At 47.9% G+C, this 25491-nt stretch overlaps 14 protein-coding genes across 17 annotated transcripts; 4 read left to right on the top strand and 10 right to left on the bottom strand.

The window, feature by feature from the left end:
- Positions 1 to 522: 522 nt before the first annotated feature.
- Positions 523 to 1154, top strand: J3458_009064 (uncharacterized protein; the record flags this gene model as incomplete). Its single annotated transcript, XM_007814605.2, has 4 exons — positions 523 to 570; positions 647 to 785; positions 860 to 907; positions 988 to 1154. The coding sequence occupies 4 exons, from the start codon at positions 523 to 525 to the stop codon at positions 1152 to 1154; spliced, it is 402 nt and encodes a 133-aa protein (XP_007812796.2).
- Positions 1155 to 1436: 282 nt separating this feature from the next.
- FUR1_1 (Uracil phosphoribosyltransferase, synthesizes UMP from uracil) lies at positions 1437 to 2234 on the bottom strand (the record flags this gene model as incomplete). The annotated part of the gene is made up of 3 exons (XM_066119555.1): positions 1437 to 1597; positions 1675 to 2033; positions 2089 to 2234. 3 exons carry the CDS (start codon positions 2232 to 2234, stop codon positions 1437 to 1439), a joined length of 666 nt encoding a protein of 221 aa, XP_065975350.1.
- Positions 2235 to 2763: 529 nt separating this feature from the next.
- ADI1_2 (1,2-dihydroxy-3-keto-5-methylthiopentene dioxygenase) lies at positions 2764 to 4050 on the bottom strand. Of its 2 annotated transcripts, XM_066119553.1 has the most exons (2): positions 3744 to 4050; positions 2764 to 3669 (listed from the first exon to the last, which is right to left on the bottom strand). In XM_066119553.1, exons 1-2 carry the CDS (start codon positions 3852 to 3854, stop codon positions 2794 to 2796), a joined length of 987 nt encoding a protein of 328 aa, XP_065975348.1. In that variant the 5' UTR covers positions 3855 to 4050; the 3' UTR covers positions 2764 to 2793. The 2 variants fall into 2 exon arrangements, with proteins under 2 accessions (XP_065975348.1, XP_065975349.1); XM_066119554.1 differs by having other exon boundaries at positions 2764 to 4050.
- Positions 4051 to 4336: 286 nt separating this feature from the next.
- ADI1_1 (1,2-dihydroxy-3-keto-5-methylthiopentene dioxygenase) lies at positions 4337 to 4984 on the bottom strand (the record flags this gene model as incomplete). The annotated part of the gene is made up of 3 exons (XM_066119552.1): positions 4337 to 4456; positions 4522 to 4893; positions 4955 to 4984. 3 exons carry the CDS (start codon positions 4982 to 4984, stop codon positions 4337 to 4339), a joined length of 522 nt encoding a protein of 173 aa, XP_065975347.1.
- Positions 4985 to 5855: 871 nt separating this feature from the next.
- Positions 5856 to 6627, bottom strand: J3458_009060 (uncharacterized protein; the record flags this gene model as incomplete). The annotated part of the gene is made up of 2 exons (XM_066119551.1): positions 5856 to 6425; positions 6571 to 6627. 2 exons carry the CDS (start codon positions 6625 to 6627, stop codon positions 5856 to 5858), a joined length of 627 nt encoding a protein of 208 aa, XP_065975346.1.
- A 534-nt stretch (positions 6628 to 7161) lies between these two features.
- CSE4_1 (centromeric DNA-binding histone H3-like protein cse4) lies at positions 7162 to 8448 on the top strand. The gene is made up of 3 exons (XM_066119550.1): positions 7162 to 7463; positions 7536 to 7663; positions 7732 to 8448. The coding sequence occupies exons 2-3, from the start codon at positions 7597 to 7599 to the stop codon at positions 8127 to 8129; spliced, it is 465 nt and encodes a 154-aa protein (XP_065975345.1). The 5' UTR covers positions 7162 to 7463; positions 7536 to 7596; the 3' UTR covers positions 8130 to 8448.
- Positions 8449 to 8824: 376 nt separating this feature from the next.
- On the bottom strand, positions 8825 to 12079 carry J3458_009058 (uncharacterized protein). Of its 2 annotated transcripts, none has more exons than XM_066119549.1 (3): positions 11581 to 12079; positions 10052 to 11506; positions 8825 to 9993 (listed from the first exon to the last, which is right to left on the bottom strand). In XM_066119549.1, exons 1-2 carry the CDS (start codon positions 11741 to 11743, stop codon positions 10407 to 10409), a joined length of 1263 nt encoding a protein of 420 aa, XP_065975344.1. In that variant the 5' UTR covers positions 11744 to 12079; the 3' UTR covers positions 8825 to 9993; positions 10052 to 10406. The 2 variants fall into 2 exon arrangements, with proteins under 2 accessions (XP_065975344.1, XP_065975343.1); XM_066119548.1 differs by having other exon boundaries at positions 8825 to 10313; positions 10411 to 11506.
- A 709-nt stretch (positions 12080 to 12788) lies between these two features.
- On the top strand, positions 12789 to 14764 carry MSW1_1 (Tryptophan--tRNA ligase, mitochondrial). 2 transcript variants are annotated; one of them, XM_066119546.1, is made up of 5 exons: positions 12789 to 13438; positions 13514 to 13594; positions 13665 to 13780; positions 13843 to 13961; positions 14020 to 14764. In XM_066119546.1, the coding sequence occupies exons 1-5, from the start codon at positions 13145 to 13147 to the stop codon at positions 14472 to 14474; spliced, it is 1065 nt and encodes a 354-aa protein (XP_065975341.1). In that variant the 5' UTR covers positions 12789 to 13144; the 3' UTR covers positions 14475 to 14764. The 2 variants fall into 2 exon arrangements, with proteins under 2 accessions (XP_065975341.1, XP_065975342.1); XM_066119547.1 differs by lacking the exons at positions 12789 to 13438; positions 13514 to 13594 and having other exon boundaries at positions 13621 to 13780; positions 14020 to 14763.
- A 3079-nt stretch (positions 14765 to 17843) lies between these two features.
- On the bottom strand, positions 17844 to 18563 carry PDR6_1 (member of the karyopherin-beta; the record flags this gene model as incomplete). The annotated part of the gene is made up of 3 exons (XM_066119545.1): positions 17844 to 18189; positions 18248 to 18429; positions 18510 to 18563. 3 exons carry the CDS (start codon positions 18561 to 18563, stop codon positions 17844 to 17846), a joined length of 582 nt encoding a protein of 193 aa, XP_065975340.1.
- A 774-nt stretch (positions 18564 to 19337) lies between these two features.
- On the bottom strand, positions 19338 to 20713 carry RSM10 (mitochondrial 37S ribosomal protein rsm10). The gene is made up of 3 exons (XM_066119544.1): positions 20413 to 20713; positions 20341 to 20356; positions 19338 to 20280 (listed from the first exon to the last, which is right to left on the bottom strand). Exons 1-3 carry the CDS (start codon positions 20505 to 20507, stop codon positions 19702 to 19704), a joined length of 690 nt encoding a protein of 229 aa, XP_065975339.1. The 5' UTR covers positions 20508 to 20713; the 3' UTR covers positions 19338 to 19701.
- Positions 20714 to 21226: 513 nt separating this feature from the next.
- Positions 21227 to 22075, bottom strand: fcf2 (rrna-processing protein fcf2; the record flags this gene model as incomplete). Its single annotated transcript, XM_066119543.1, has 2 exons — positions 21227 to 21580; positions 21872 to 22075. 2 exons carry the CDS (start codon positions 22073 to 22075, stop codon positions 21227 to 21229), a joined length of 558 nt encoding a protein of 185 aa, XP_065975338.1.
- A 287-nt stretch (positions 22076 to 22362) lies between these two features.
- HAP5 (CCAAT- binding transcription factor component) lies at positions 22363 to 23672 on the top strand. Its single transcript, XM_007814613.2, has 4 exons — positions 22363 to 22683; positions 22740 to 22753; positions 22807 to 22860; positions 22919 to 23672. The coding sequence occupies exons 1-4, from the start codon at positions 22596 to 22598 to the stop codon at positions 23621 to 23623; spliced, it is 861 nt and encodes a 286-aa protein (XP_007812804.2). The 5' UTR covers positions 22363 to 22595; the 3' UTR covers positions 23624 to 23672.
- Positions 23673 to 24034: 362 nt separating this feature from the next.
- SEC15_3 (Rab GTPase-binding exocyst subunit S15) lies at positions 24035 to 25051 on the bottom strand (the record flags this gene model as incomplete). Its single annotated transcript, XM_066119542.1, has 4 exons — positions 24035 to 24301; positions 24370 to 24526; positions 24588 to 24880; positions 24944 to 25051. 4 exons carry the CDS (start codon positions 25049 to 25051, stop codon positions 24035 to 24037), a joined length of 825 nt encoding a protein of 274 aa, XP_065975337.1.
- Positions 25052 to 25088: 37 nt separating this feature from the next.
- Positions 25089 to 25489, bottom strand: SEC15_2 (Rab GTPase-binding exocyst subunit S15; the record flags this gene model as incomplete). Its single annotated transcript, XM_066119541.1, has 3 exons — positions 25089 to 25241; positions 25301 to 25402; positions 25451 to 25489. 3 exons carry the CDS (start codon positions 25487 to 25489, stop codon positions 25089 to 25091), a joined length of 294 nt encoding a protein of 97 aa, XP_065975336.1.
- Positions 25490 to 25491: the final 2 nt, after the last annotated feature.

Raw genomic sequence — 25491 nt, 5'->3', positions numbered from 1 at the left:
TGCTCTGGGCACCAGCAACACCAGTGATACACTCGATCACACGCTCTAACCTGCGCGGCTATCACTAATTGACCATCCACGTCCACATAACCACATAACCCCTACCTTAGGTTGCTAGGGTATTGTAGGTAGGGTACGTACGGCACTTACGGAAGCATAGGCGGTACAGTACCCGGAGTGATGAAGAACCCACCTACTAGGTACCTAAAGAGGGAGAGTGTTTTAATGACCGTCACTAAATTGTCAATTATAACAAGAGAGCTTATTAAAGCTTTTTGTATAATATATCAGACTTCTAATAGCTGGTGACAATTAAATTAGACCTGTCTTGTGACAGTTGTGTTGTCATAGAACCAGGGGTCGCGCGCGTAGGTATCGATAAGTATTAAGTCAGCGCCAGCCAATTACCCCACCCACTCACTATCACGGCAATTGCTCCTCGGACGCGCAACCCAAATACTCCACCCACTGGATAAATAAACCACCGAACCTCTATTATATCACTCGCATCTCAGATCCGCGATGGGAAAACGCAAGAAGTCGTCGAGAAAGCCAATGGGCCCTAGAAAGGTTTCTCCTCATGTTCACAAGTTTTTTTTTGTCTGAGGGGTGGCTGACGACTTATGCTCTAACTTGGAAAATGCAGTCTGACCCTTTACCAACAACATTCACTTGTCTTTTCTGCAATCATGAGAAATCCGTCAGCGTCAAACTGGACAGAAAAGCGGGTGTTGGCCAATTAGACTGTCGTATTTGTGGCCAGAAATTTCAATGCGCCGTTAACTGTCTGTCTTCGCATCATTCTTTACCGCGTAGCTTATTGATTCAATCAATCTGGCTAACGCTCTGGCGCGTACAGATCTCTCTGCAGCTGTCGACGTGTATGGTGAATGGGTAGATGCCGCCGGTAAGCGAGAAGACGATTGAATTCATATATTGATGTGTTAACGTGTATGAATATCCTCGCTAATCACCTCCGATACACAGATGCAGTTGCGAAAGCAGACACGGCAGCGGGTAACTACGGAAGCACGACGGCAAGGGCATTCAACGCAACTAAAGGTGGTCAAAGTGGCAGAGCTACTCAGGGCGAGGCCGAGGACGATGCACATTATAAAGGCGATGGAGTCGTTGCGGACGATGAAGAATACTGATTAGCCCTGCAATGACTTGTTCCTCACAACTGAAACACACCCTCGACCAGATGACGAACGACCCTAGCCGTCATACAGGTGTACATTTCCGAACCTTGGACGCTTCAAATTGTATAGAACCTGTCACCAAAGTCTCCTAGACCCGGGATGATATAGCTGACGACGGTTAGCTGGAGGTTCACTTTGTTCGTGGCTCATGAAATCATACTTCTTCTCATCCAAACCCTGCGTTGTCCACGGGTCAGCTTGTTACATCAACAACTATGGGCAAAAGCTGGGTGACTATACCTGATCAATGAAAGCAGTGACAACTTTCAGCCGAGGAAACTTAGTGGCAAAATTATTAACGCCTTCTGGGCTAGCGATGATGTTGAGGAAAAGGATGTGGTCCTCCGGTACTCCGCGTGCCTTTAACACTTGTACTGCCATGATGGCAGATCCTCCTGCATGATACACGAGCAGTTAGTATATCTATCAATCGACTGCAGGTCATTCACGACAGACGCCTGGTATAATTCACCTGTTGCAAACATGGGGTCCAATAAAAGCACCCAGCGATCAGCAATATCTTCTGGTAGCTTATCGTAGAAGAGTTTCGGTTGTGCCGTATCTTCATCTCGTTGAATAAGAATCTTGCCAATCCTAACAGACCGACAGCAATCTCTCAGTCCTTGTTCCATCGCTTCACCTGCTCGCATAATCGAAACTCCACATATCTTCCCTTGGAACATCAGCCCATCATATGTGCGGCCAACTGGTGTGGTAATAGTCTGTGCTATAACAGGAAGATGATTAAGGCCTTCCTCTACCAAGAGGCGAATAATGCGGTTCGAATAGAAAATGAAGTCGGCTCGCTCGGTGTTCTTATTTCGTATCATTCTGCAATATTAAGTTGACAAAAAGACATAGTATTCCCGTACTTCTGTAAACTTACGAGAGGAGTGCAATTAGCTGTGGGGTTTGAGGAAGGATGCAAACATTATCAAAGGTGACTCCCGCCGAGAGCGTGGCACTGGGTTTCTCACCAGTTGACCGGTGGCTTGGTCCAATGCGTTGTGTAGGAGCCGGTCTATCTGACATCGTCGACGATAAGGGATGCTATTGTGGAAAGTGCTATTGTGGAAAGTGCTATTGTGGAAAGTCGGGTTGCAAGTGGTTGAAGCCCCAAGGCAGCTTCTGTGGAAGAGCTATAAGCCATCGCGACGAGGAGGGGTACCAGGGATAGCGTCTCATCGGGTGTGTTAACTAAAGAAAAGGTGATATTTAATTTATATAATTTCTTCCCTTATTTAAATACGAAAAAAAAAACTTTTTTTTTCTTGGTCTATTAATTGCTTGATTTTTTTTTTTCCTGCTATAATGCTTGTTTATTTTGTTTTGTTTTTTATAACGTGTTTAGTGTGTTGTATTATAGCGGCATTCAGTGGATTTTGAAAAAAAAAAAACGTTTCTTAGAGGGGTATTTTATAAATAAAACTAGCTATTAAAAAAAGAAAATTTAGCACGAGTCTACCACTATCAATACGAGTATTTACTCACTCTGAATTTATTTACCTTTCATAATTTAGACACACTTTGATAAAATAAATCAAATTGTTTTTTTTTTTTTCAAAATAATATTATACAAATTTGCCAGATTTCAGTCTTTATCGTCCCTCTCCCTCTCGCTCTCCTGCCCCGCCGAAGCAAAATTGAGATGTTTCCAGTCTTCCAACTCCTCTGTAACTGAGCGCATCCTATCCCGAATGCTCTCAATTGCGTAGCTCCCCAACAGCAGCCTCAGCGGCGGGTATGTGCAATGTGCTAACTGCCACACAAGCTCGGCACATTTGACTGCACTGGTCGGCTGGCGGTCCCCGAGCCACTGAACCATTCTCCTTGCGTGAAGCGCTGGAGAGGTTGCATTTCCGTATCCATTACTTGAGGGCTTGATGAGAAAATGACCCCAGGTTGGGAGAGGATTGTCGCCAGCATCCGGCTCATCGCGTCTCACCAAACCCGGCTCAATTAACGTGGCCCTGACATTAAAAGAGTCGGTTTCATATAGCATCGCCTCAATCAAACCTTCAACAGCGTACTTGGTTGCGCAATAGGGTCCCAACCCTGGGACTCCAAGTGCTCCAGAAGTCGAACTGAATATGAGATAGCGGCCACTGTTCTGTCTTCGGAAGTAAGGGAGCGTGGTGTGAATTATGTGAAGCGTTCCAATGAAATTCGTCTCAAACTGATTACGGAGGTCATGCTCATCCTGATCTTCGCACGAACCTATGACTCCGTGGCCGGAGCAGTTCGCAACGACGTCAAAACGTCGGAACCGATATAATGCGTCCTGAACAACCTTGGCGACTGAATCACGAGAACGGACATCGCAAAGGGCGCCAAGGCAATTATCATGTATGTTTGCAATGTCATCAATGTTAGATTCGTGAATTCGTCCGACTGAAGTGACCAAGTCCCCACGAGACAGTGCGTATTTTACGAGTGACCGGCCCATATGGCCAGTTCCTCCGAATATCTGAGTGAGAATATAAGCATACATCTATATAAACGTAAAATGCGTATAGAAAAGAGCAGGAGAGTTGCGCTCACTATCCATACAAGCTGCTTTGCGGGTGAGCTCATCGATGGGGGGTCACAGCTCGCTGGGAGCTGGAGTCGCTCGCGGCTTATTGGAATTACCATCTGGCACGTCTGGCACATTCTCGTGAGGTAGGGAATCCATGGAACCGGTTAGCTCTCCGTCGCCTGCGGGGACGTACGTATTTTAGCTATCGCTTTTGTTATTGATCAACCCTCTCACGATGGCACCTCTGGTTCCCATGGCTACTACAAGTTAGATTTGAGCGAGACGACTGATGGAAAAGTAGATCTGATACAATGGCCCACATTGCTGTTGGTGGTGGTGGTAGTGGTATTTGGCTGCTACGTGTTCTTGGCGCCTTCACTGACCTATAGTCTTCGGCATGTGGCGGGTGGGGTTTGCAGTTGCTTAACAAACAGGAAATTCACGAGAAGTGGGAGAAGAAAAAAAAACCATATCAATGCACTCATTTCCTGCTACACAGAATGACCGGATCCGGCATTATGTAGTGCTGCCATAGCTACGTTCTCTCGCAACTCCTGCTATCGTCTTCCCCAAGACGGTTGAATGATGACACCCCGTTCTCCAGTCGCGCTGAAATTTATTGGCTCAAGTATTGTCCAACATAAGCCTTACGGAACGAATTCTCCTTCAGCTCTGCGCTTCTATTCAGTGGCGTCCATTTGGGCTCGTCCTTAAAGAGCCTCATGGCATGTACGTACTATTCGAGGAACCTGGTCAATAGTCATGGAAAACAAAGAGTATGATCAACAAAAGCACACGTACATTGGCTTCGTCCGTGGTAAAGCGATGATAAATACCAGCAGGAAGGATGAGCAGATCATCCTTCTCGAGTCGCACTCGAACCCAGTCATCATCTTTGCTCCGAACATCAAAGAAGCCTTGACCGCCCTTAATGTACCGAATCTCCTCGTCCTCGTGCAAGTGTTCATTGAAGAACATTTTGACTTTATCTTCGTACACGTCGCCCATTTTTTCAGGAGAGACTGTGATTTCGTCCCGATTTTTGTATCCGCGATCAGCGGCCAGTCTATCTACATCGGCAATGTCGGCAAAGTGGTAGTACAGCACGCCTAGTTTCCCCAGCGCTTCGGTGCTGATGGCTCGGCCGGAATCGTGGGGTAAGCGCTGATCTCCCTAGGCAGTGAAGTTGTATGAGCATCTTTGTAGCATAAACCCAGTGATCCTGGTTACTTACCGGTTGGTTATCGTACATGTATGCTTTCATATTGTCCAGCTGGTGGAACGGCGTCCGTGGAGAGAAGGGCCGCAGAAGTGGAAAAGGACCGCAAGGCGCGGACGTTGTGGTTGAAACAAGTTGCCTTCTTACACGGTCGATAATGGGTATTGTACTCGCAGCTCTACAAATGGCTAATCAAGTCTCGAGTGCTGAGGCACGTGGGTAGAGGGCCATGCAAGGTGAGTTTGGACGGGCGCGCATTTTCGGTCGATCGTAGTTCATCGTCCTTGTACCGGAACCAGGCAGCTCGGTGGGGTTGGGACTGAGGGATGCACAATGCACAAGGCGTGGAGATATTACTAATTCAGAGAATGGCGTCATCCCTCCAATTAAACTGCGGAACCACCGTTGTGCCGTCCGTCCAACGGCTTAGCAAGTTGCACATGTCATGCATACAGCTTCTTTTCATTTACTCAGTTCCCATTCCATTCTTCTTTGACGTCTTCGCTCTTCATGTGAGCGCTCTTCCACGAATTCGCTCTTCCACGAATTCGCTCTTTCAGTTCTTCAAATCTAGGTCTTCATTTTTCCATGAGCAGCTGCCTTCTACAGGCTAAAAGGCTTCTCGAGAAATACCCGAGGGGCCAAACCTCTCCGGGGAAATCGAGCACTCTGCTCGACCATGTAATTTTACAGGCGGCACTGTAATCCGGCTGAAAGGATTTTATAGCTCATATAAAGCCCAAAGAAACCCAGTTCAACGCCTATGTCCATGCCAAGATAAAAGTCAAAATATTTCCTCTTGTGATAGCAGTATGGCATGGCCAAAATAAATCATCCATCTATGTGTTGGGGTCCGTGGCAAGCATCCATGCAAGCACGATATAATAGATTGCCGTGCCTAGAGCTCCAGAGGTTGCTACAAGACATGTGCTGCTGCGGGCTCCCTCCCGCCAGGGCCAGCTGCAGCAATGAGATCGTTGTTTAGCCCCTCTTGAGACTCTTCTGTTCCCCGGCCGTCGAAAAGACGCCGCCACCATACAGGCGGATCCAATGGGCGAGATCCATTATGAAGAGGTGGATAAACATCATTGAAAAAGTACCAAATATGGCCTATGACCACGCCCATGATTTCATCTCTGGGGATGGACCCATGCATGAAGAGGCTGAAAGCCATGAGAACCCATGGTAAATATGGCGCGGTAAATACCAGGAGCCCAAGAAAGCTGAGTCTGGTGTCGGGATTGCGCCGAGACCAGATGTATACCAGTGTCGAGGAGAGTGGCTGGCCAAGAAACGGCATAGAGACCAAAGGCGACAAAACGATAAGACTGGTCATGGCATAAAAAAGAAGCCAGGAAAAGTGAGCCGGTGATCGTCCTGATGACTCCTCAAGCAGTCGGGCGTATCTCTGTAGGAAATATATGTGAAACAGTAGATCGAGTGAGAATGGTCCAAAATAAAGGAATGTAGTGAAGAGTCGCCAAAACTGAGGCCAGATATCAGCCATGGAACGAGAGAAAGATAAGTGCCAGAACAGAGAATTCACAAACGCTCAGCCGCAAAAAAGGTATGCTGGGCCCTGCAGGCATTGAAGGGACAAAATAAAATGAGGATAGCCTGCGCTCACATACCTGTGATTTGGCAAACACGGCACGAAAGCTGTAAAAAAGTTGAAACGGAGTGACCATGTGACACTGGACAAGGGCACTTGTCAAAATAGTTGCAGCCGTCCACCAACGGGTACAGACAGGCATTTCCCAGAACCATTCCTCCAGCGGCAAACGGCCGCCGTCCATGACTTGGTCCATGATGATGACCTAACAAAAAAAATGACTTAAATGATGTTGTTCGCTGTTTCCGAAACTCCGACTGTCCGAGTGTCGCGTTGCTAGTGACAGACAGACCCAGCTAGGGCAGGCAGAAAATGCGGACGAGTGAGAGAAATGGGCTTCAGACGTAAAATATAAAATGCGGCCTCATCTATATCAGTTATTTTGCATCAGACACAGACCCTTTTCTCCTGGAATGGGGAAGCTTGGGAATCAAGAACAAATACTTTCTGGCCTTTGGCGTTAAAGCGGGTATGTAGAGGTGGCCTTTGTGACAGCTGGGAGCCACTGGTCGGCCTCAGTAGCCAACCGTCCCTAAGAGTTGGGCCAAGGCATCTTTTAACTCGGCCAAGCCGACATTACATAACACAACCTAACAGATTGGGTAGCCAACGCGAGTGTTGCCTGCACGGTGCTTTCACTGTGCGCAAAACTTACACTGTACGGCGACCCCTGCATGGCAGGCCACAGACAGCACACCTAACTACCTACCTAGTAGCGGGCATTTGCCTCGACGCGTGAAGCCCATGATCCAATGCATCATCAGCCTAATATAACCGAATTTTCATTATGTGCTAAGCAGAATACCTGATTGCGCTGAATCCCAAAACTGGCATCAACTTCCGCATCCCTCCGAGTGGGTTTTCTACCGCCCGTATAGATTGGTGAGTAATTACCACGTTCCAGACAATTGTGTATGTTTCCGCCATCAACCAAAGCCCCTGATCCTTTACTTCACGGTGGACCTTCTAACTTTGCCCTCGCAGTATATCAACTTCCAAATTTCCGGTCATATGGCGAGCATCTGGCTCCTCTTTCCTTTGAGACATGGCTATGAAGGTGAGAAAAGCCAGGCCAACTCCAAAATGGAATCCTCGACCTGGGGATATTCAAGGTTCGTGGATGACTTTCTCACCCACAATCATATGTATTGATTCATAGGCTATCTGACCATCTTGATAGCTGGTGACCCTGTTCCTATACGACAAAAAAGACGGTATCGACCAGGTACAACAGCTCTACGTGAGATTAGGCAATACCAGGGTACCACGAAGCTTTTGCTCTTGAAGTTGCCATTTATGCGCTTGGTGCGTTCGTATGAGTTCCTATATGTATATTTATGTACTTACATGTCGATTATGCAGGTACGGGAAATCGGCATGAATTGTCGACCAAGAGGCAGAGAATTCCGTTGGCAAAGTCAGGCTATTCAAGCGCTACAAGAAGCAGCTGAAGCCTTCATGGTTCACTTATTCGAAGACGCCCAATTATGTGCCATTCATGCGAAAAGGGTAACAATTATGCAAAAGGACATTCAACTTGCTAGACGAATTCGTGGTATCTGGGCGGGCTTGGGCTAGGGAGAGACCTGATATTTTGGCTAAAAAGATTAGAATTTCAGACAAATCCAGCTTATGGTATCCAGTGCTTTGATGTTAGTGTTTACAAACTTCAGTAAATGTGGTTTTGCTATTCATATGTAGAGAATCCTTGACTCCCGGTGCCCCGAACCCGTGTCTCTGTCTCTCCCGTCATTCTGCATCTCCCATTGTCGAGACTTCCAGCCCTCTCACTCACAAATAAACTGAAACTCAAATCGAAATATCGTACCCTCATATTACGTATATAAGATTAATTACCGATCTAGGAGTTACCTAGGCACGTACGTGGATTGTCTCGCAGGCACCAAGCTGAGGACCGAAACTCATCGCCCCATCCATCCCTTTGCCGATTTTGTACGGAGTAGTGGGTCCACTTTTCTTCGATACCTGGCAGATACCCTTTTAGTAACAAGATAAGGTGGAAATTCCCCCCTATCATGATGAATATTATATAGCTCTTTGTAAGTACGGAAATTATTGGTACTTATATCACTATATTAATTCTGAGTAAGCTTATGTTTCTTTTACGTTAAGGGTTCTCATTGGCTGATATCCTTGCTCGATACGAAAGTGGCACCTTAAAGGGATGTGCGGCTGTTTCTAGGGATGACGTAATCGAGTGTCCCTTCGTTTCCAGCAGGACCCCTCATGTTGTGTAGACAACTCCTCACAACGCATGAAGTAGTAAGTAGCTTTACTATTCACTTTGCGATGAGCCGTGTTTTCCCTTTTCGCAGCCTTCGGAGACCGGCCCAACTCCTGGCTATTGGAGCCGGCACCTGCATTTGCACCAGCTCAATCCTGGTAAACGGACCGTACGTTCGGCTCGATGCCCGACCGGTACTCAATCCGTCCTCTACGCCATCACGGAATCGACTTCGGCGCACTAGGATATCCCCCGAGGTTGTTCGGCAAATCTCTAACGGTAGTCTTGCAGGTCAGCAACTGTCTTTAGAGCTGTTTTGAAATAAGGCCCCAGATGTTGGCTTGCATTCGTCATTACTGATATGATTCCTTGACGGCAGGCCTCTTGGCTGGACTTGTAACGGCCTTATTTTCTCGAACTCTTGTCTTCCTTGGTGGTGCTATTGCCCTATCCTTCCACGTGAGGAAATCCCTACTCTCACCCGATGAATTGGCTAGGTGCCAGGCCTGGAAACCAATAAACAGGGCTTGCTCTGGTTGCGCACCTCATTTGTCTCGATACTGACGCAATAAGTTTGCTTCCAAATATGGATATAACCTGTCACACCTGGCTGGAGTTGGTCGAGTTCCCGGAGTATCTGCACTTTGCCGGGCTTGCACAAAAAGCCCATGGTTCACATGCTCATTTGCTATAACATATGTATTGGCCGCGTTTGTTCATCTTTAAGGGATAGTAAATAGTGTGGGTTCTTTAACGGTATAACTATATCTACTCAACTGGTCGTGTCTCCCGTGTAAGCCATGACATTGTCAAGTCATCACCTTCAAAAAAGCCCCTGGTGTTCTTCAGAACTTCGTCATTGTATGCATTCAGCCAAGCCTTTTCATCCGCAGTAAGCATATCTCTCTCAATCAAGCTTTGACAATAGGGAACCATGGTGACGTGTTCGAAGCCCAAGTACGACTTGTCTCCAAAACAATGTTCCGTCTGAACCTCTCTAACCATCATGATATTCTCAATCCGGATACCAAAATTTCCGTCTTCATAGTAGCCTGGCTCGTTGGAGAGCACGTTTCCGGGAGCCAGTGGGACTTCGGTATACTGTACGCGGGTCCCGATACCAATCGGGCCTTCGTGGACGTTGAGATATGAGCCCACGCCATGGCCCGTACCATGTCGGTAGTCAAGCCCGTTTTTCTACATGCAGAGGGCGTAAGCGCATATTGATGTCTGGCTGTTGAGCATCGATACTAACCCAAAGGTGCTGCCGAGCTAGGCAGTCCAGGGCAAACCCTGTGGTGCCTTTCGGGAAGACTGCTGTATCAAGACCGATGAGGCCTTTGAGGACAAGCGTGTATGCCTTTTTCTCGGCATCACTGGGCTTCCCAAAGTGTAGTGTTCTCGTTGTGTCTGTAGTCCCATCACGATACTGCGCTCCGGAATCGCAGAGATACACGCTTCCCGCGTCTATTGTCGCGCAGCTACCTTTCTCGGGGCCATAGTGGATAATAGCTGCGCTGTTAGAGTCGTACGTCAGCGACCGACTGCAATGGACGCAAGAGACACAGACCTGATTGGTCTGTCAGATTGTCATGAGTTGGGTCTAGCTCTTACTTTGCTCCGGTAGAAGATATGGTGGGAAAGGACAAGCCAACAAAATGTTGCTGTTTCGATCGCAATTGTTCTAGTTTGTCAGCCGCTTGCACTTCATCAATCATGATCTTCTTGTCAACGAGCTGGTCCTCTAACCAAGCAAAGAATTCAATTAGGGCAGCTCCATCTCTGACATGGCAGGCTCGCATGCCATTCATTTCGGTTTCATTTTTGACTGCCTTTGCATCACCGACTGGGCTCCGCATCTCCTCTACTGAGCCGTCACCCCCGAGCGCTCGGCTCATTGCCCATGAGGCCTTGTTCGATATGAGGAAGTTGCCTATCACAACACCATCTCCACCGGCCTGCCGCTTGGTCTTGACCTCAGTATGCAGGTGGCGGGCATCAGGCAAAAAAGAGTCATAAGGTTTGACCTGAACATTATTCTCCCGTAGGTGTGCCCTGCAGGAGTCGTCTAATTTAGACTCGTCAACGTATAGGATTGCCGTCTCCGGCGTGATAGTGGCATATGAGAAGAACACCGGGTTGTAGGGTATGTCACTACCCCGTAGATTGAAGAGCCACGCAACTTCATCCAGCATGGACACAAAGAAACCAGGGCAGTTTTTTTTGGCTAGTTCCTGGCGCAGCTCCTCGATTTTTGTCGCGACCGGCTTCCCGGCAAGCTCGTCGGGTAGGACGCTCACTGGTTGACAAGGACGTTCGGGACGGCTATCGCCCCATGCTATATCTACAATATTCTCGTCGAGGGGAACCAGGTCAGCACCGCCCGCCTTGCGGACCTGGTCATTGAGTTTCTTGGCAGCTGACCCAGGGAGGAGTGATGGGTCAACGGCCACGATTTTCCCTCCCGCAGACTGGCTGGCAGCCCATTCTTGCCAGGTAGGGACATCTTGCAGTCCTTGCTTCAGTAAGGTCCAGTTGCCGTCTAGTTGTTTAGCAGCTTGGTTGAAGTATCGACCATCTGTGGCAAGCGCGGCGGCCTCGAGTGTGACGATGGCACACCCTGCTGATCCCGTAAATCCACTGATGAACTCCCGGCGGGCATCGCAGGCGGCGATGTATTCTGAGCTGTGGCTATCTTCGGACGGGATAACTGGGTTGATGCGTTAGGGCAATGTACGGCAGCTGGTTTGCCGGTTCACTTCAATCGGTCAGGCTGTTACCTACCATAGACATGGACCTTCCTTTCCTTCATCAAGCTCCTCAGCTTTGCGAGCTGCGGGGAGGAATCCGCCATGGCTGTGGTAGTTATTGGACGACGCTTTGCGTAATTGTACAGAGGGTATGCTCGTAATGTGCGTGGTAACGCGGGGAGTGGTCTACCGAGCATTGACCGACCCTCTGGTTGCGCAATCGGAAGGGAGAGTGCCAGCTGGTTGACGGGTGCGGTCTTCTTATGGCAAGCTTTGCAGTTGGGAACGTTGTGTTTTGCAGTTGTGATCTGGGAGGGGTAGATATTTGCATAATAACTAACTAGCCGATATGGTTTCGGCCCATGCTGTCAGGCGTAATACCGCGCGCTGCTTAGCTACCTACCTAGGCAGGTAGGCACGGGTATGGACGGCTCTGGACAACCCGTGGTGGCGGCTGGGTGATGTCAAAGGAGGAGGAGTGGGTAGTGCCATTCCGGTAAGGACGGGCAGAGGACTCACATCAGGATCACGACGGCACAACGCAAGAACAATTACTCTACAGCAGTCATGACATATCATCACAAAGCCAGTTACACCAAGTCATGGCCAGAAAAGCTACTTAAATATATGGATCTTAAAACTAGCATGTCCTGTCCCGCAAATGCCAACAAGCATGCCGTGGAAATTCCCGAACACCGTTTTCGGTCTAGGGTGGCTGGCTAGATCTCGTGTTCTCTCTTCCAGTACACTCCCGCTCTTATGGATATCGGAACGCATGGCATTCGCGCCAGCTCAGAATAGATTGGAACAAATGCCAACCGGGTTGTATTGCCGTTGGTTGTCTGCCTACCTAGGTACTTAAGTATAGCCCCAAGCCCTCTGATCACTGAATACCATGCCAGTCAGGGAAATAAAAAGTACCTCGCACAGCCTAATTGTTCCGCCGGTAGGGAGATTCCCTTTCTGTAAAGCTGTCTAAGCACCACATGCAGGACCACGGATGGTGTTGGCTTTTTCAAACGACAATGTATGGCACACAATATTGTCACCCACCGAGCACCTGAGTGTGTAGATAGCCACCGTCTGATGGGACTTGGAACGGGCCCGGAGTCGACCTGTCCACATTCGTGTGTATTCATTACCCAGTAGATACCTAAGCACCTAGGTATTTATTGCCCTGGACAAATTGGACCAGGAGGAGTACGGACTCAGGAGTAGTTACCTAGGTATGTTCACAGGACCCTTCATCATCCCGCAGTGACACACGTGATTGGCCCTGATGCAAATGGGAGCCCCACATCACACATTCGTTCCCTGGCCTGCTTCTCGCAACCTGGCCAAGCTACCTACCTAGGTACCAGGGAGGCGATCACACCAAGCCAGGCCAAGCTCGGCTCCCGGTACGTTGCAAAATTATCGAGAGACCTCAACCACGTAGGACACCCGAACTTAGCGATGACCGAAACACGATACGAATAGCCAGATCATCGCCAACAAACTATCCCCCTTGCTTGCTCGATTGGTGAGACACGCGCCTATTGCATCATATACGGAACCTACTATCTCACATCCAAGCTGCGTGCCTAAAACTGAACTAGATGCAGCGCCTTAGCAATAAATCTACAGCCGTACGGCCCAAGGTCATATTCTCAGGGATCCAGCCTACTGGCATACCACACCTGGGCAACTATGTTGGCGCTTTACGGCAATGGGTGCAGTTGCAACACCATGAGCCCAAGGATACAAAGCTGATATACTCCATTGTCGATCTCCACGCTATTACCACGCCCCAATCGCCGGAAAAATTGAAGCAATGGAAGAGAGAAAGCCTCGCCGCGCTTCTGGCAGTAGGAATTGACCCAGAGCGGTCCATTCTCTTCTACCAGTCGTCCGTAAGTTCCAGAAGGACACCTACCAAGGCCTCTGCAAACAGACCGGAGCCAGAGAGCCTGACAAAATGATACTAGGTACCTGCTCATTCAGAGCTCATGTGGATCTTAGCCTGTACAGCGTCCGTTGGATATCTCTCTCGGATGACCCAGTGGAAGGTGCGAATAGTGTCCGCGTTTACCGAGACAAAAGCCGGTTCCCTACTGCGTGCGCTGACAGCCAAGCTAGCAAAAACTAAACCTTGCACCAAATTCACAAATGGAAGACCGGCCGGCTGAAAGCCGATTGAAGCTTGGGCTTTTCTCCTATCCAGTCCTCCAAGCCGCTGATATACTCGTCCACAGGTGTGTGGCTACACCCTCGTCATGGTGGGAGCCTATGTCGAATTGAACTCACTATTCTGTAGAGCCACGCATGTTCCCGTTGGACATGATCAGCAACAACACCTCGAATTCGCCCGGGAGTGCGTCACAAATTTTAACCACGCATATGGGGAATGTCTAATTCAACCGAAAACTATTACTCGTATGTGTATCAGTCCCGACTGCTCCATCATCATAGACTAATCACGTGGTGCATCTAGCCCCGGTACATCGAGTTATGTCCCTTTCAGACCCAACATCGAAGATGTCCAAGTCACACAAACTGGCTCGTTCACGAATTCTGATCACAGATACCCCTGATGAGATTAGACTCAAGATTTCCTCCGCTCTGACTGACTCCGTCCATGGAATATCCTATGATCCTGCTCTAAGGCCGGGCATATCAAATCTCCTGAGCCTCTTTTCCATATTCGACGCGGAGAAACGAAGCCCCGAGCAGCTTGCACAGGCATACAGTGATACTCATCCCCGCCTGTTCAAGGACATGGTATCCGATGCGATCACTCTTGGACTACAGGGCATTAGGACTCGGTATACAGAGCTCATTGACGGCGATACCCATTATTTGGATCATGTGGCGGCTGAAGGTGCGCGAAAAGCATTGCAAAGTGCGGAAGAAACAATGGGTATGGTGAGAACAGCTGTGGGACTGTGACCAAGGAGGCCTGCAGCGCCGCTAATACCTAGGCCTGTGTCTCATCGCTCTTTGCGGTGAACTTCGGACTTGAATAACAGTAGGACTTGTGCCCTCACCTCCGTGAACAACAGGAGTGCCCGTAGTGCCGGCGCTGCTGGCCGCATGAGAAAGGAAGCCGTCGTACTTAGGCTCCGTAGCCACCGGTGGAGGAGCGTACTACCATCGGACTGAGGCGTTTTGTACAATAAAATGTCACCTTGTAATATATTACGGTGGCGAGAGTAAGCCACTCAATTCCTCACACACAATAAGTATCGATGTGACGCTCGTGGACGCCAATCGGGTCCATTCGGTATTGTCAATTTATGGCAATGCATGGAATGATCAGGAAAATCACATGCCCTCATTGACTGTTGCTTCTCCCGATAGCCAGGAAAATAACATTTTTTTCATTGAGGTGTCGAATGAACATCTTGATCCTCATAATGAAAAGCCATCCATATGTTCATATATACGACTCCATATCGTTAAGAAGCGTATGCGAAGCTACTACCCCGAGCGGACAACCAAAAATCACGCACAACCTGGTTCGTAGCTCGAGAGCCTCTGAGACTGTATTCGGAACAAGCGGTTGGCATACTGACGAATTGCCGAATGTGAAAGGGCCGTAAACGTACCTTACTACCTTCTTGACAAATAATGCCTTCTGTTCCTCTGTCACCTTGGAACTTGGAAACGAAGTGTGACCAAGCCCGTTTTGTAGCCACTCTTTTGCCAAAGGGTAACAATTGACCAGTCTCTTTATAGGTTCGCTAAGCCTATCCAGCTCGCTTCTTGAGGCTCGGCCTCCAATATTTCTAGCCAGGCTTCGAGCAAGGAGAGGACCTAGAGTCCCCATCGCTTGCTCTGCAGCATCAGATGCTTCTGGATGACCACCTTTGAGTGTTATAAACGTTGCCTAACATTGATGAATTATTATTAGTCTTTGACTTCTCTCTAGTAGCTGACAAGGTTATATCCTTCAGTCCAGAGATAAAGGAGGAAAAAAAAAAAGTGAAGGGCTTGTCAGAATAATAAATTGAGCAATCGAGCCACCTGTGTGGGCCAGGTAACCAGGATACATACCCAGAACTCTGCTGCTGCCGCCTTTGGTAGGGGTTCACTACCATCTAAAACCTGTATGGTGAAGAGGAAGAAATACTCAGCGGCACTTGTTGGCTGCAGGTTAAGTAGGGTTGTTGGGCTTTTGCTCAACAACCGGCAAGCAAAATCAATGCTATTTTGAGATAATTCTGGATCATGCTCTGGGTCTATTACACCCAAGATAGACGCAAGGCGAGGTTAGTGGCTTGATCAGCGACAAGTGAATGAGCCAATATTTGCGTACCAGGTGATTGTTGAAGCAGCCGTACTACCCACAATAGTAATGTTGTATATACCCTCCCTTTGTTGAGATTCCCCTGTGTATAGAGAGAGCTGACAAACGAGCAAGCAGTGGAAACAAATATCCCTGGCCTGGGAATATTTCCACCATGACTTGTCAAGTAGCTGGTGACATCTTGAAACCCCAGCACAAATGGTCCTGGTTCGCTTTCAGAGAAGCCACAACGGAGGACGGCACAAACGAGTTCGCTGACCTCGCTATTTCTACCAAAAGTATCTTCAATGTCCATGATGATTCGAACAACCTGTCTGTGAAGCCCTTCCAACCGGTCATCATACTCAGCTTTTGGCGCGTTGCTTGCGTCAAGGTCAATGGTTGAATCTGCGGGAGTTTGGAGACCTCTCCCGATGCCAACTAAACAGCGCAGAGTCTTCAACGCGATATGTAGTCCGGGCGATTCGTCGGCGGAATTCTCTATGCATCGTTGACCAAAACATAGCAGCTTGGTACCTACAGGAAGCTGAGCTAGCTCCCTTGCGCGAGCACTATCGTTTTGAATAAATTCTATTAGCCTTGTGCATGCGTTGTATCTCCGAGGAGTGTCGGGAATGGCTTGTGCAATAGATGAAATAGCGGCGAGGACTCTTTCGGAGGATACGCAATCGAGTCTCTCCTGCTCAGCTAAGGCCTGATATTCATCGAGGAACCCGTTTGTTTCTGCGTGAAGGTGATGCCGACAAGAGGAGCATAGTCGAAGAATTGATCTTGATGCCGGTGCCGCCATAGACGGATTTCCCAACAGACTGAATAAGAGCCTTAATGCGGGAGCAAGGGAAGAAACATTTCGTTCGAAGTATTCCGTATATTGTTCTATGAGATACAGGCATGTCTGCCGCGTCCGTAAGGTGATATCGGTGTCCAGGGATGAGAGACGTGAGAACAAAGAAGATTCAAACACTGATCCCAGTGCCTCGTCTAGGCGAACATCGTCCTTGCTACAATCCGCCAGACCAGCAAGACAGAAGGCAGCTGTCTCTAGCTGTAACCAGGCACAGTCGTTTAATGCAGTGAGTACGAGGTTGGAAAATGTGGCTACCAGCTGAAAGCCTGATAGACTATATGCTGATTGTAACAGGTCAATAACGTCCTTTCGAGCATCTGAGAAACCTACTCGATCGGAGGAGTCCCACTGGCTGAATTCTTCTGCCGGGGGGTAGGTGATTTTACGGCATGCGACTGAAACCACTTCCAGAACCTGCGATAACGCCGACTCTGCCCAGGGAGTGGCAGAGATATCATCCAAAGTGACAAGATCTGACATGACTTCAGTGAAGGTGGACCAAAATTCGATGGCTGGCACGAACACTCTGTTCTCAGCTACTGGATAGCCATCGGATCCAAGTAAGCCACATAGCCTAGAAAGCAAGGCTTTGCTTCTTGGGTCTTCAGACTGCATTAGCCACTGGCACTTTTCCTCGCCAAATGCCAAGAGCAACTGTCCAAATTGGGCTGATTCGAATTCTTTATCGCCTTCGAGGAGCCGCCTGTAACGTTCATCCGCCCAAGAACTAACAAAGAGGTTCGCCAAAAGGTTAAAATGGTGCTCTGATAGCAGAGAAGGATAATTAGACAAGGTATCTATCAGTAGCTCAGCCGAAGCACCGAAGCGGCTTTCAGAAATAAGAGATTCTATGACACTAGGCATCAGGTTTCTCAACAAGGCCAGAACGTGACTGTCGCAAGAGGATGCTTTCTGAGCAAAGAAGATCCACGACTAGTTGTGGAGCTGTTAGCTCATGGTTGATACTTAGTTGCATATGCGATAGTGGACTGAAATACCTGGAAACACTTAATACAGTCGTTACTGACAGCGGCCATCTGGGTCTCGGCCAAGCCTTTGGATAACAGAGTTGTTGCATCCGTGGCTTCTCGAACAACGGAGTTGTAAAGATGGACCCTCGAATACATAAGCATTTAATTGCTATGCCCAAGGTTGAACTAACTCACCCATTTGCTGTATTCCAGTCAATCCTGATGACATCCTCCACGATACTCGTGACGACCCATAAGACGGCTTTTAGTTTGTTCAGATCTAGCGTATCCAGGACACGACCTACATCGACGGAAGATTGTAGAGAAAGAGGGTCATAGTACTGCCATGAGGCCAGGCATATGCTAAGGTGGCGAACAAAACTAGGCCACAGTTGATGGAAGTGGAGGAAGAAAGTTGCGAGGGCTGATGATAGTTTGCGCGGCACCAAGGGACCAGTGTAATTCTCAAAAGAATCTCGATACCATCCAATGAGGTGCTCTAATAGTTCTTGTGCATTTTCGTCACTAAGCGACGAGCTGCGATGATAGTTAGCTTTATCTTGCTGACATCTGCAGGGAACTCGGCATAGCCAACCTTTCCCTGTTGAGCTTTACGATGATGGTGAGAGCTCCAAAGAATTTCCCCTTCTCGTCTGGTCGCCTTAGAAGCTCATGGGCCAAAATCCAGGCCTGAGGGGAAGATTGAAAGTTGGCTAGCAGGGCCTGCGCCTCGGTGATGGCATTGGGCTGACCGGGTTCGTAGAGTGAGGAAATCAACTGTTGCAGGCTGTCTCAGCAATGACTGGGTGCATGCAAACATAGTGTAAAAAGCAATGACAAGCAGCAACACCACTTACAGATTCAACTCTATCAAGGCTCCAGGGAAGGGTGTTGTCTTCCATTGCTTCCATTCCTTATTTACATGTCAGTCTGGCATGCACTTGTGTGGGTGGATGCATCGTGAGAACATTACTTGCTCAAAGTGGGGTGTGCAGGTTGAACAGAGCCCCGCGCTGATCCTCCTCCAAGATCAATTTGCGTGTAGTTTCCTGTTATGCCCACGATTGTCCCCAAAAATAGTGGCATTAGAACTGAGTCACGAGGTCAAAAGGCTAAGTGGTCTTTCAGACACTTTTTTTTTTTTTAACACGCCGGTAGTAATAACCACAGCTTACAATAAAATTAATATTATAAAGCTCGGATTATAAAAACCGTAGGTATAGTCTACTATAAAAAAAAAAGAAGTCAAACATGCAACACCAGGTGTTCGCTGGTCGTCACCGACCCAACTACTAATCCGGCGCTCGCCAGTTTATCGTTACGAGATCGGACGGGATCGTGATTTAATGATCTGGCGGCTATGGTCGTATGTGACACTCAGCTGCGCAAAAATAATTCATAAATACTAGACTAATCTGATTGTTCTATTGGGGGGGGGAGACTTGGGTAGTTTCGACTCCAATAACGACAAAAAGTAACTGCTCGGTTCCCGCAACTTCCGGCCTTGGAAGACTCTTTGTGACAAGCCCAATATATTAGATCCATATTGTTCGAATGCTCCCGCAACCCCAATCGAAGCAGTATGAACTTGGTAATTATTGAAACAATGAACACGATTGATGTTTCTCAGAACGTTCAAGGTAGGTAGTACATCGTCGTAAACCCAAGTTTTGAAGAAGGGAATGCCGTTAATATACTAATAACCGTCAAATTGATTAAATAAAATGTCCAAATCGAACACTGGTCGAGTATTAAGCAAGGCCATTTAACGCCACATCGCACGATTGAGAAGTTGCCACCTTGGTTTAGTATTTTCCACTTAATTTTGGTAGTCGGGTTTGTTGTTGGGGCGATATATAAGTAGGCATATACCGCCGTCGGCGTCTGTCGATACCGTATGTGAGGTATACTGCTACCTGGATTATGTAGTAGAGATAGCGCTTGTAGATTGTAATGGTCTTATTCTACTGTGTAGTGATCACTAGAATTACGATATGAGTAGCTCGGTCATATAATACATCGAGGACGCTAAAAATACATCAACATGGCTTACTTATTTGTAGCCAGTGGTTGCCTTAAGCCAGCCGCATCCTTGAAGCGACGAGTATTCAGTAGATCTTCCACCTTTCGCGGAGTGCCCAAGCCGCCTATTTGACCCAATTGTGACCAGATATCGCCAAGCTGATCCAGTTGCTCCGCTTGCATGTCTTGAGAAGGGTCGAGACCTGGCTGACTGAACTCCCATACATTGGCCTTCATTCCCACGCCATAAAATTGATGCCTTCTGAGATATGCTAACCATAGCTGCACTGTTTCCGGGTTTCCATCCCTGATTTGGATCATACGACGTAGAGTAACCCGTTCAAAATTTTCTTGTGCCTTTTTGAAAATAAAATGACTTTTGGGCACGGTCCATCGTTCCGTAATCCTTGGCAGTGGAATGGGCCCGTAGGCTGGTAATCCAAGATAGTAGGCGGCTCGCAACGCGAAGTCGGAGAAAAACTCGAGTGGCTGGACGCTGAATGAGCGCAACTGCAGGTCGCATGATGGTATTCCAAATTCAGCCTCCCGCTTCAAAGGTTTGAGGTGAAGAGCTTGGAGGGACCTGGGCTGGCGTACTTGGTCCATCTGAATCGGTTTAGCCAACGACGTCGTGGTTGAAGAACGCGATTGGGAATTGTATTTTACGTCATGATCTGAAGTGCTAAGAAGTGTTAGTCTGAGCATAGCTTGACGAACTGGCAGCGTTGCTTGACAAACATAGATGCAAAAGTACTTCTCGACGTCCTGGCTGGGGTGAGAGGCAGGCTAGCCGGTATTGCCCTGGCTTTGGACCTCGGGAATGAGCCAGGCATGTTGAAGGGCTGAAATCAATCCAAGATGTGGTCGAACGTAATTGTCCCGGGGTGGTTGTGTCGCCGGGAGTGAATGGTATTGAGCAGAAAAAGCATTCATTTACGCACGGACCAACCATGTGTGCGGTTTGGCTCTTCGCCACGATTTACCCAAATCACTCCACCGCTGTTGACTAAGCATCGTCAATTGATCCTTTCGGCTTTCGGTCGACACGCGTCTAACCAAGGCATGTACGCTGAAAGGACTGATATTCCATTATTCACACTCACGAAGTACCCGTTCATGCATTACAAATTTTGCTCGTCAATATTCATCTTCATCATCTTAATGATCGCGTAGCGTAGTTCCGTCTGACTTATCATTATGCTCATTCCCTTAACGATGGCAACCCTCTGAAAGCGAACACCCGAACAGTCCTACCGAATCTGGCGGGGGTCCTGTAATATTGGCTAGGCTATGGATTTCCTCCTCGCCGGAGGCCCGCCTCTCCGTGATCAGTTGGCGTCAACTGCCATAATTCCGCACATGCGCTGGGCTTTTTGCAAACTAAGCTCTTCTTGGAGAACTTGAAATACGCGACCCTCTCATCATCAGTGCAACATGGACAACACGGCCCTGGCTCGATTGGTAGCCATCTGGACAGCTAACTGGTGGAATATATGCCACGGGAAGCTGGTTCATTCGATTGAATCAATAAATCCCCCACATTTCGTCGTATTTATTTTCTCCTTCGTTTTGATACAAGTCTTTGATAGAACGCTTTCTTTCCAGAAGCTTTTGTGCGCTGTATCCCTGCGTATTTTGTCCGTAACTTCTGCCCGTCTACGGCTCCTATCATCTCTCCTGATAGGGTAGCTTTTCGATCTCGTTTCGTAAGCCTGGCGCTGAAGAAGTCCGTTGGACCAGCAATGACTTCTCCGACTTGGGAATATTCCGGCACAGCAGCTCTAAGAGCCTTTTTTTGATGTTTTGGATCTAGTACACTGCGCATTCGCAATAGCTGCCATTCGCGTTTGAATTCCGGAGTAAGTGCCGTTTTTGGTAGATCAAACCACTCAGATCCAGCAGTATTCTGTGAATTGGTTGGCACAGGTCAGTGCTTGCAATAAGAAAATGAACGATGCTGAGCAATGCAATGCAGGCGACACATAAAGACGCAGAAAAGGATTCAGAGTAACTATGATATAATGAAAATCATGAAGCCATGGGATTGTGACCCAAAACGGATACTAGTCCCAAGTCAAGGTACCGAAAACGGTTATTTCTCATCACTATCCTTCGTTGCACAGGGATGCCAAAATGACCAAGACCACAGGGGTTAAGAATGAGGCAGTAGGGTAGAGTTGACATGATGTATCCGTACCTTATTCCTTTTCGCTGTGAATGACTGTGTTTGAGGCTGGCGGATAGAAAGGTTTTCTTCTTTGGATCTACCAGCGTGTACGTTGCCTAGGGTTTTGACCGCAGATGATGATTGGGCATGTTTTGATGCTGAGAACGATATTTCGAGTCGTTCTTCGGCCTGGCAGAGGAGCTTGTTCACCTTACCATCTACCATATTAGGCATTGCGCTTGATAATATACGCCCTACCGCCCGCGGTACGACAACTTGCGAGCTGGTTTGATTTTTTGAATACAGAAGCTGACTCCGGATCAAATGACCTCGGGGGAGGAAAAGAAAAAAATTCGGAGGTGCGAGAGTGTGAATATTATATAATACACTTTATCCAATGAGCGACGAGGTAGCTTGGCCCCGCTACAGGCTCCAGCTGGTGGTTGGGACGGGGCTGGTTTACGGAGTACTGAACCTTGCCTAAGCAGCTTGGGCGTCTGTGCTCCGTACACCTACATCGTCTCAATCGGCGCATCTCGACTTGGTCTCTCGACGACGAACACAATTGACGGCCTTTGATTGTCACTTTTATTATTCTCCGAATCTCGGCTCCCGAAGAGTGTCAACGCGGGATATTTAGAGCGCGAAGACTATTTCACTACTTGCTCCGTCTAAGAACTCGAAATTCGACGCCGATACGGCCGCCGGACGTTTCATATCATTTCTGTTGACGGCAACATCATCAACGCTTGGAATGGATACGCAGGCGCAGTCGCAGCAGTCTCAGGCACAGCCGAACCGTTCGGCTCCAGCTTATGACCCTAGCCATGGTGGTCACTATGGTAGGAGCTCCTACATTCGCTAGGTTTCGCGGACTTTGCTAACCATTCCGTTATAGGTGCATGCGCAGCAGTTCGTCCAAGTCTATTCAACTTCTTTTAGACTACTCTAACTCTTCTATTTAGCTTGCATCTCAAGGTTTTGCACCGGCTGAGCTTTACACTGGTCCCTGGGCAAATGTTCGTGCCGTTCTTCTGGTGTGCCATGTTGACTCTAACTCGATCGACTGCTTAATAGGTCCATCAAGGGTTGACCGGCCAATACAAGGATATCTTGACTACTTACTGGCAGCAAACCATAACCCACTTGGAGAGCGATACACATGACTACAAGATTCACCAATTGCCACTTGCACGTATTAAGAAGGTAATGAAGGCTGATCCGGAAGTAAAGATGATTTCAGCCGAAGCGCCAATTCTTTTTGCAAAAGGATGCGATATTTTTATCACTGAGCTTACTATGCGTGCTTGGATTCATGCCGAGGAGAACAAACGTCGGACTCTCCAGCGCTCAGACATTGCGTCGGCATTGGCTAAATCGGACATGTTCGATTTTCTAATTGACATTGTCCCAAGAGAGGAAGCCTCATCTCATGCGAAAAGAACTGCTGCACAGTCCACCGGCGGCCCACAGGCTGTGCCTGCACCTCCGGGGCAAGCTCAGATGGCTGGTCAGCATGCTAATATGGCTCAGTCTAACCATGCCTCACATCCCATGGCCACAGCGGAATATATGGGAGGCCACCATCTTCCTACTGATCAAGACTACCGACAAAATCCAAACATGTACGCTGGCCAGGTACCTCCCGCACCTTCAGCGCCCTACGGTCAAGCCCAAGCGCCAGCATCTATGTATGGAGAGATGGAAGGCATGTATCCATACTCTGCCATGCAAGCGCAGCAGGTGAGAAAATGCACTTTCCAGCCACTTGACGAGCCCTGAACTGATCTGTGACGTACTCAAGGCGCCAATGTCTTCCGAAGAATTTGAGTAGCTGAAGTATGCAATTGACCATTTCGCCGCTTCGCTCAAGTTTGACGCGTGGAGAAAACTGCATCGCTTTTGTATATATGGTGTGACAGCGTGGTGTGGCTTGGGTAGGCGCATGGTTTTTTTTCGTGGTTTGCAAACTCAACGTATTTTGCTGTTAAAGCTTATCGTGGACAAGTACGTTTACTTGTCTCTCTTGTAAGGTAGTCTTTAAAGATTAAGTTCAGTCTCTATTCACAACTGGCTCATTTCATCATGCCAAACCGTGACGATAAATTCGACAGGGGCGCAGCTCTGCCAGCAACTTGCGATACGGGCGTAAGCCTGATGAAGTCATTAGTAAGTACGCATTCTGCGGAGGTACTAGACAACGCACTTTTCCAAGAGCACTGGACCATTCAGGGCATCTACGCGGCCGTATTTCTTGTTTCGAATGGAGATGTCGAAAAATTCGTCATGGTTATCTGATTCCATCAGGTTCACAGTCTGCTGGAGCTCATCCAGATTTTCGCGCAACATCTGCCCGTTTTCTAGGCTACTGACGAACTCAGTTAGGTACTGGACATCAAGTGCCAATGCAGCAACCCCATTGCTATTGATATTTTGGACTTCAGGAGACAGGGGTAAGGCCTATAGATATAAATTAGCGCAAAAGTCTGCGTTAATATTACAGTATGGAGAGGAATGAAAGTGCCAACCAGAATTTTGTTAGCAGCGTGAGATAAGGCATCAAAGTAAATCAGCTCCTTAATTTCTCGCGGTAGCCCCAACAAAGTCGAGTTCATGATATTGGATAGGTAACGAGTCAAGGTTTGCATATAGTTACTCGGCTCTGGTGCCACAGCCGTCGCCAACCTAAAGAATGCAAGGGTCAGCTATGTCTCAGCAGGGAGTAGATAAATTGCACCATACTCACCAATCATATTCCGCCGTGTCAACTAGGTCGTCAATTTTGCTATTAACGAGCTCGAAAATTCTTTTCTCAGCAGTTTTCTTGTTATTGCGAAACTCTTTGGTTGCGTTCAGTTTCAAAGGCCCGCCAGCCGAGCTTGACGACCTGGCACGGATAAGAAGCTGTTCAAGTTCTTGACATGCAATTTCAAAGTGCTCGAGATTGATGAGAATCTGAACAATTTGTCCCAAATACTGGGAAGAGAGTCTCTCAACCAATGATCGGCAAACCTTTTCGGTGAGAAGCTCGTCTAGTGACTGTCCAATGCTATTAGCTAGGTGTCACGTTGAATCCCTGCGCGATGAATCGTGTTTATGCACCTTTCGTAAAGTCTCATCAATTACTTCCGCGTGCTGGAAATGATCATCGGAAAAGAAATAAAACTGGTTGAGAAAGTTCCGAACATCTATGCAACATAAAGGGTACATCTGCGAGAAGGGTAGCACACAAGGGAACCTGATGCCATCAGTAAACAAGTAACAACGCTATGATTTTCTCCTGAACATACGTCACATCGTCGACAGCTTGGCTTTGCATGAACCAGCTGACGTTAATGACTTTTTCATACTCCTCACGAGAATTAATGGCCATTGGCATGTAGTCATCTGTAGAGACAATCTATGGGCAGATGTGATCATTAGAGGCATATCAAATGAATTTGGACACATTATGCTGACCTCCTGAAAATCTTCACTAAATCGATGCTTGAGAAGCTCAGCATATTTGTCAAATAGCGTAAGTAAAAACGTGTCAAGAGTGGAGATCGAGTAACCCCAGCCCTGTATGAGATTAGGAAAAAGCGATCAGCAGCTTGGGACGGCACATACCTCCATGGTTTGAACAAACAGGGCGATGAACCCTTTCATTT

Source organism: Metarhizium acridum (genome assembly GCF_019434415.1).
Source record: "Metarhizium acridum strain ARSEF 324 chromosome Unknown scaffold_141, whole genome shotgun sequence".
In the NCBI taxonomy this organism is placed as follows: Eukaryota; Fungi; Ascomycota; class Sordariomycetes; order Hypocreales; family Clavicipitaceae; genus Metarhizium; species Metarhizium acridum.
This window is presented reverse-complemented; position numbering and strand designations above follow the sequence as displayed.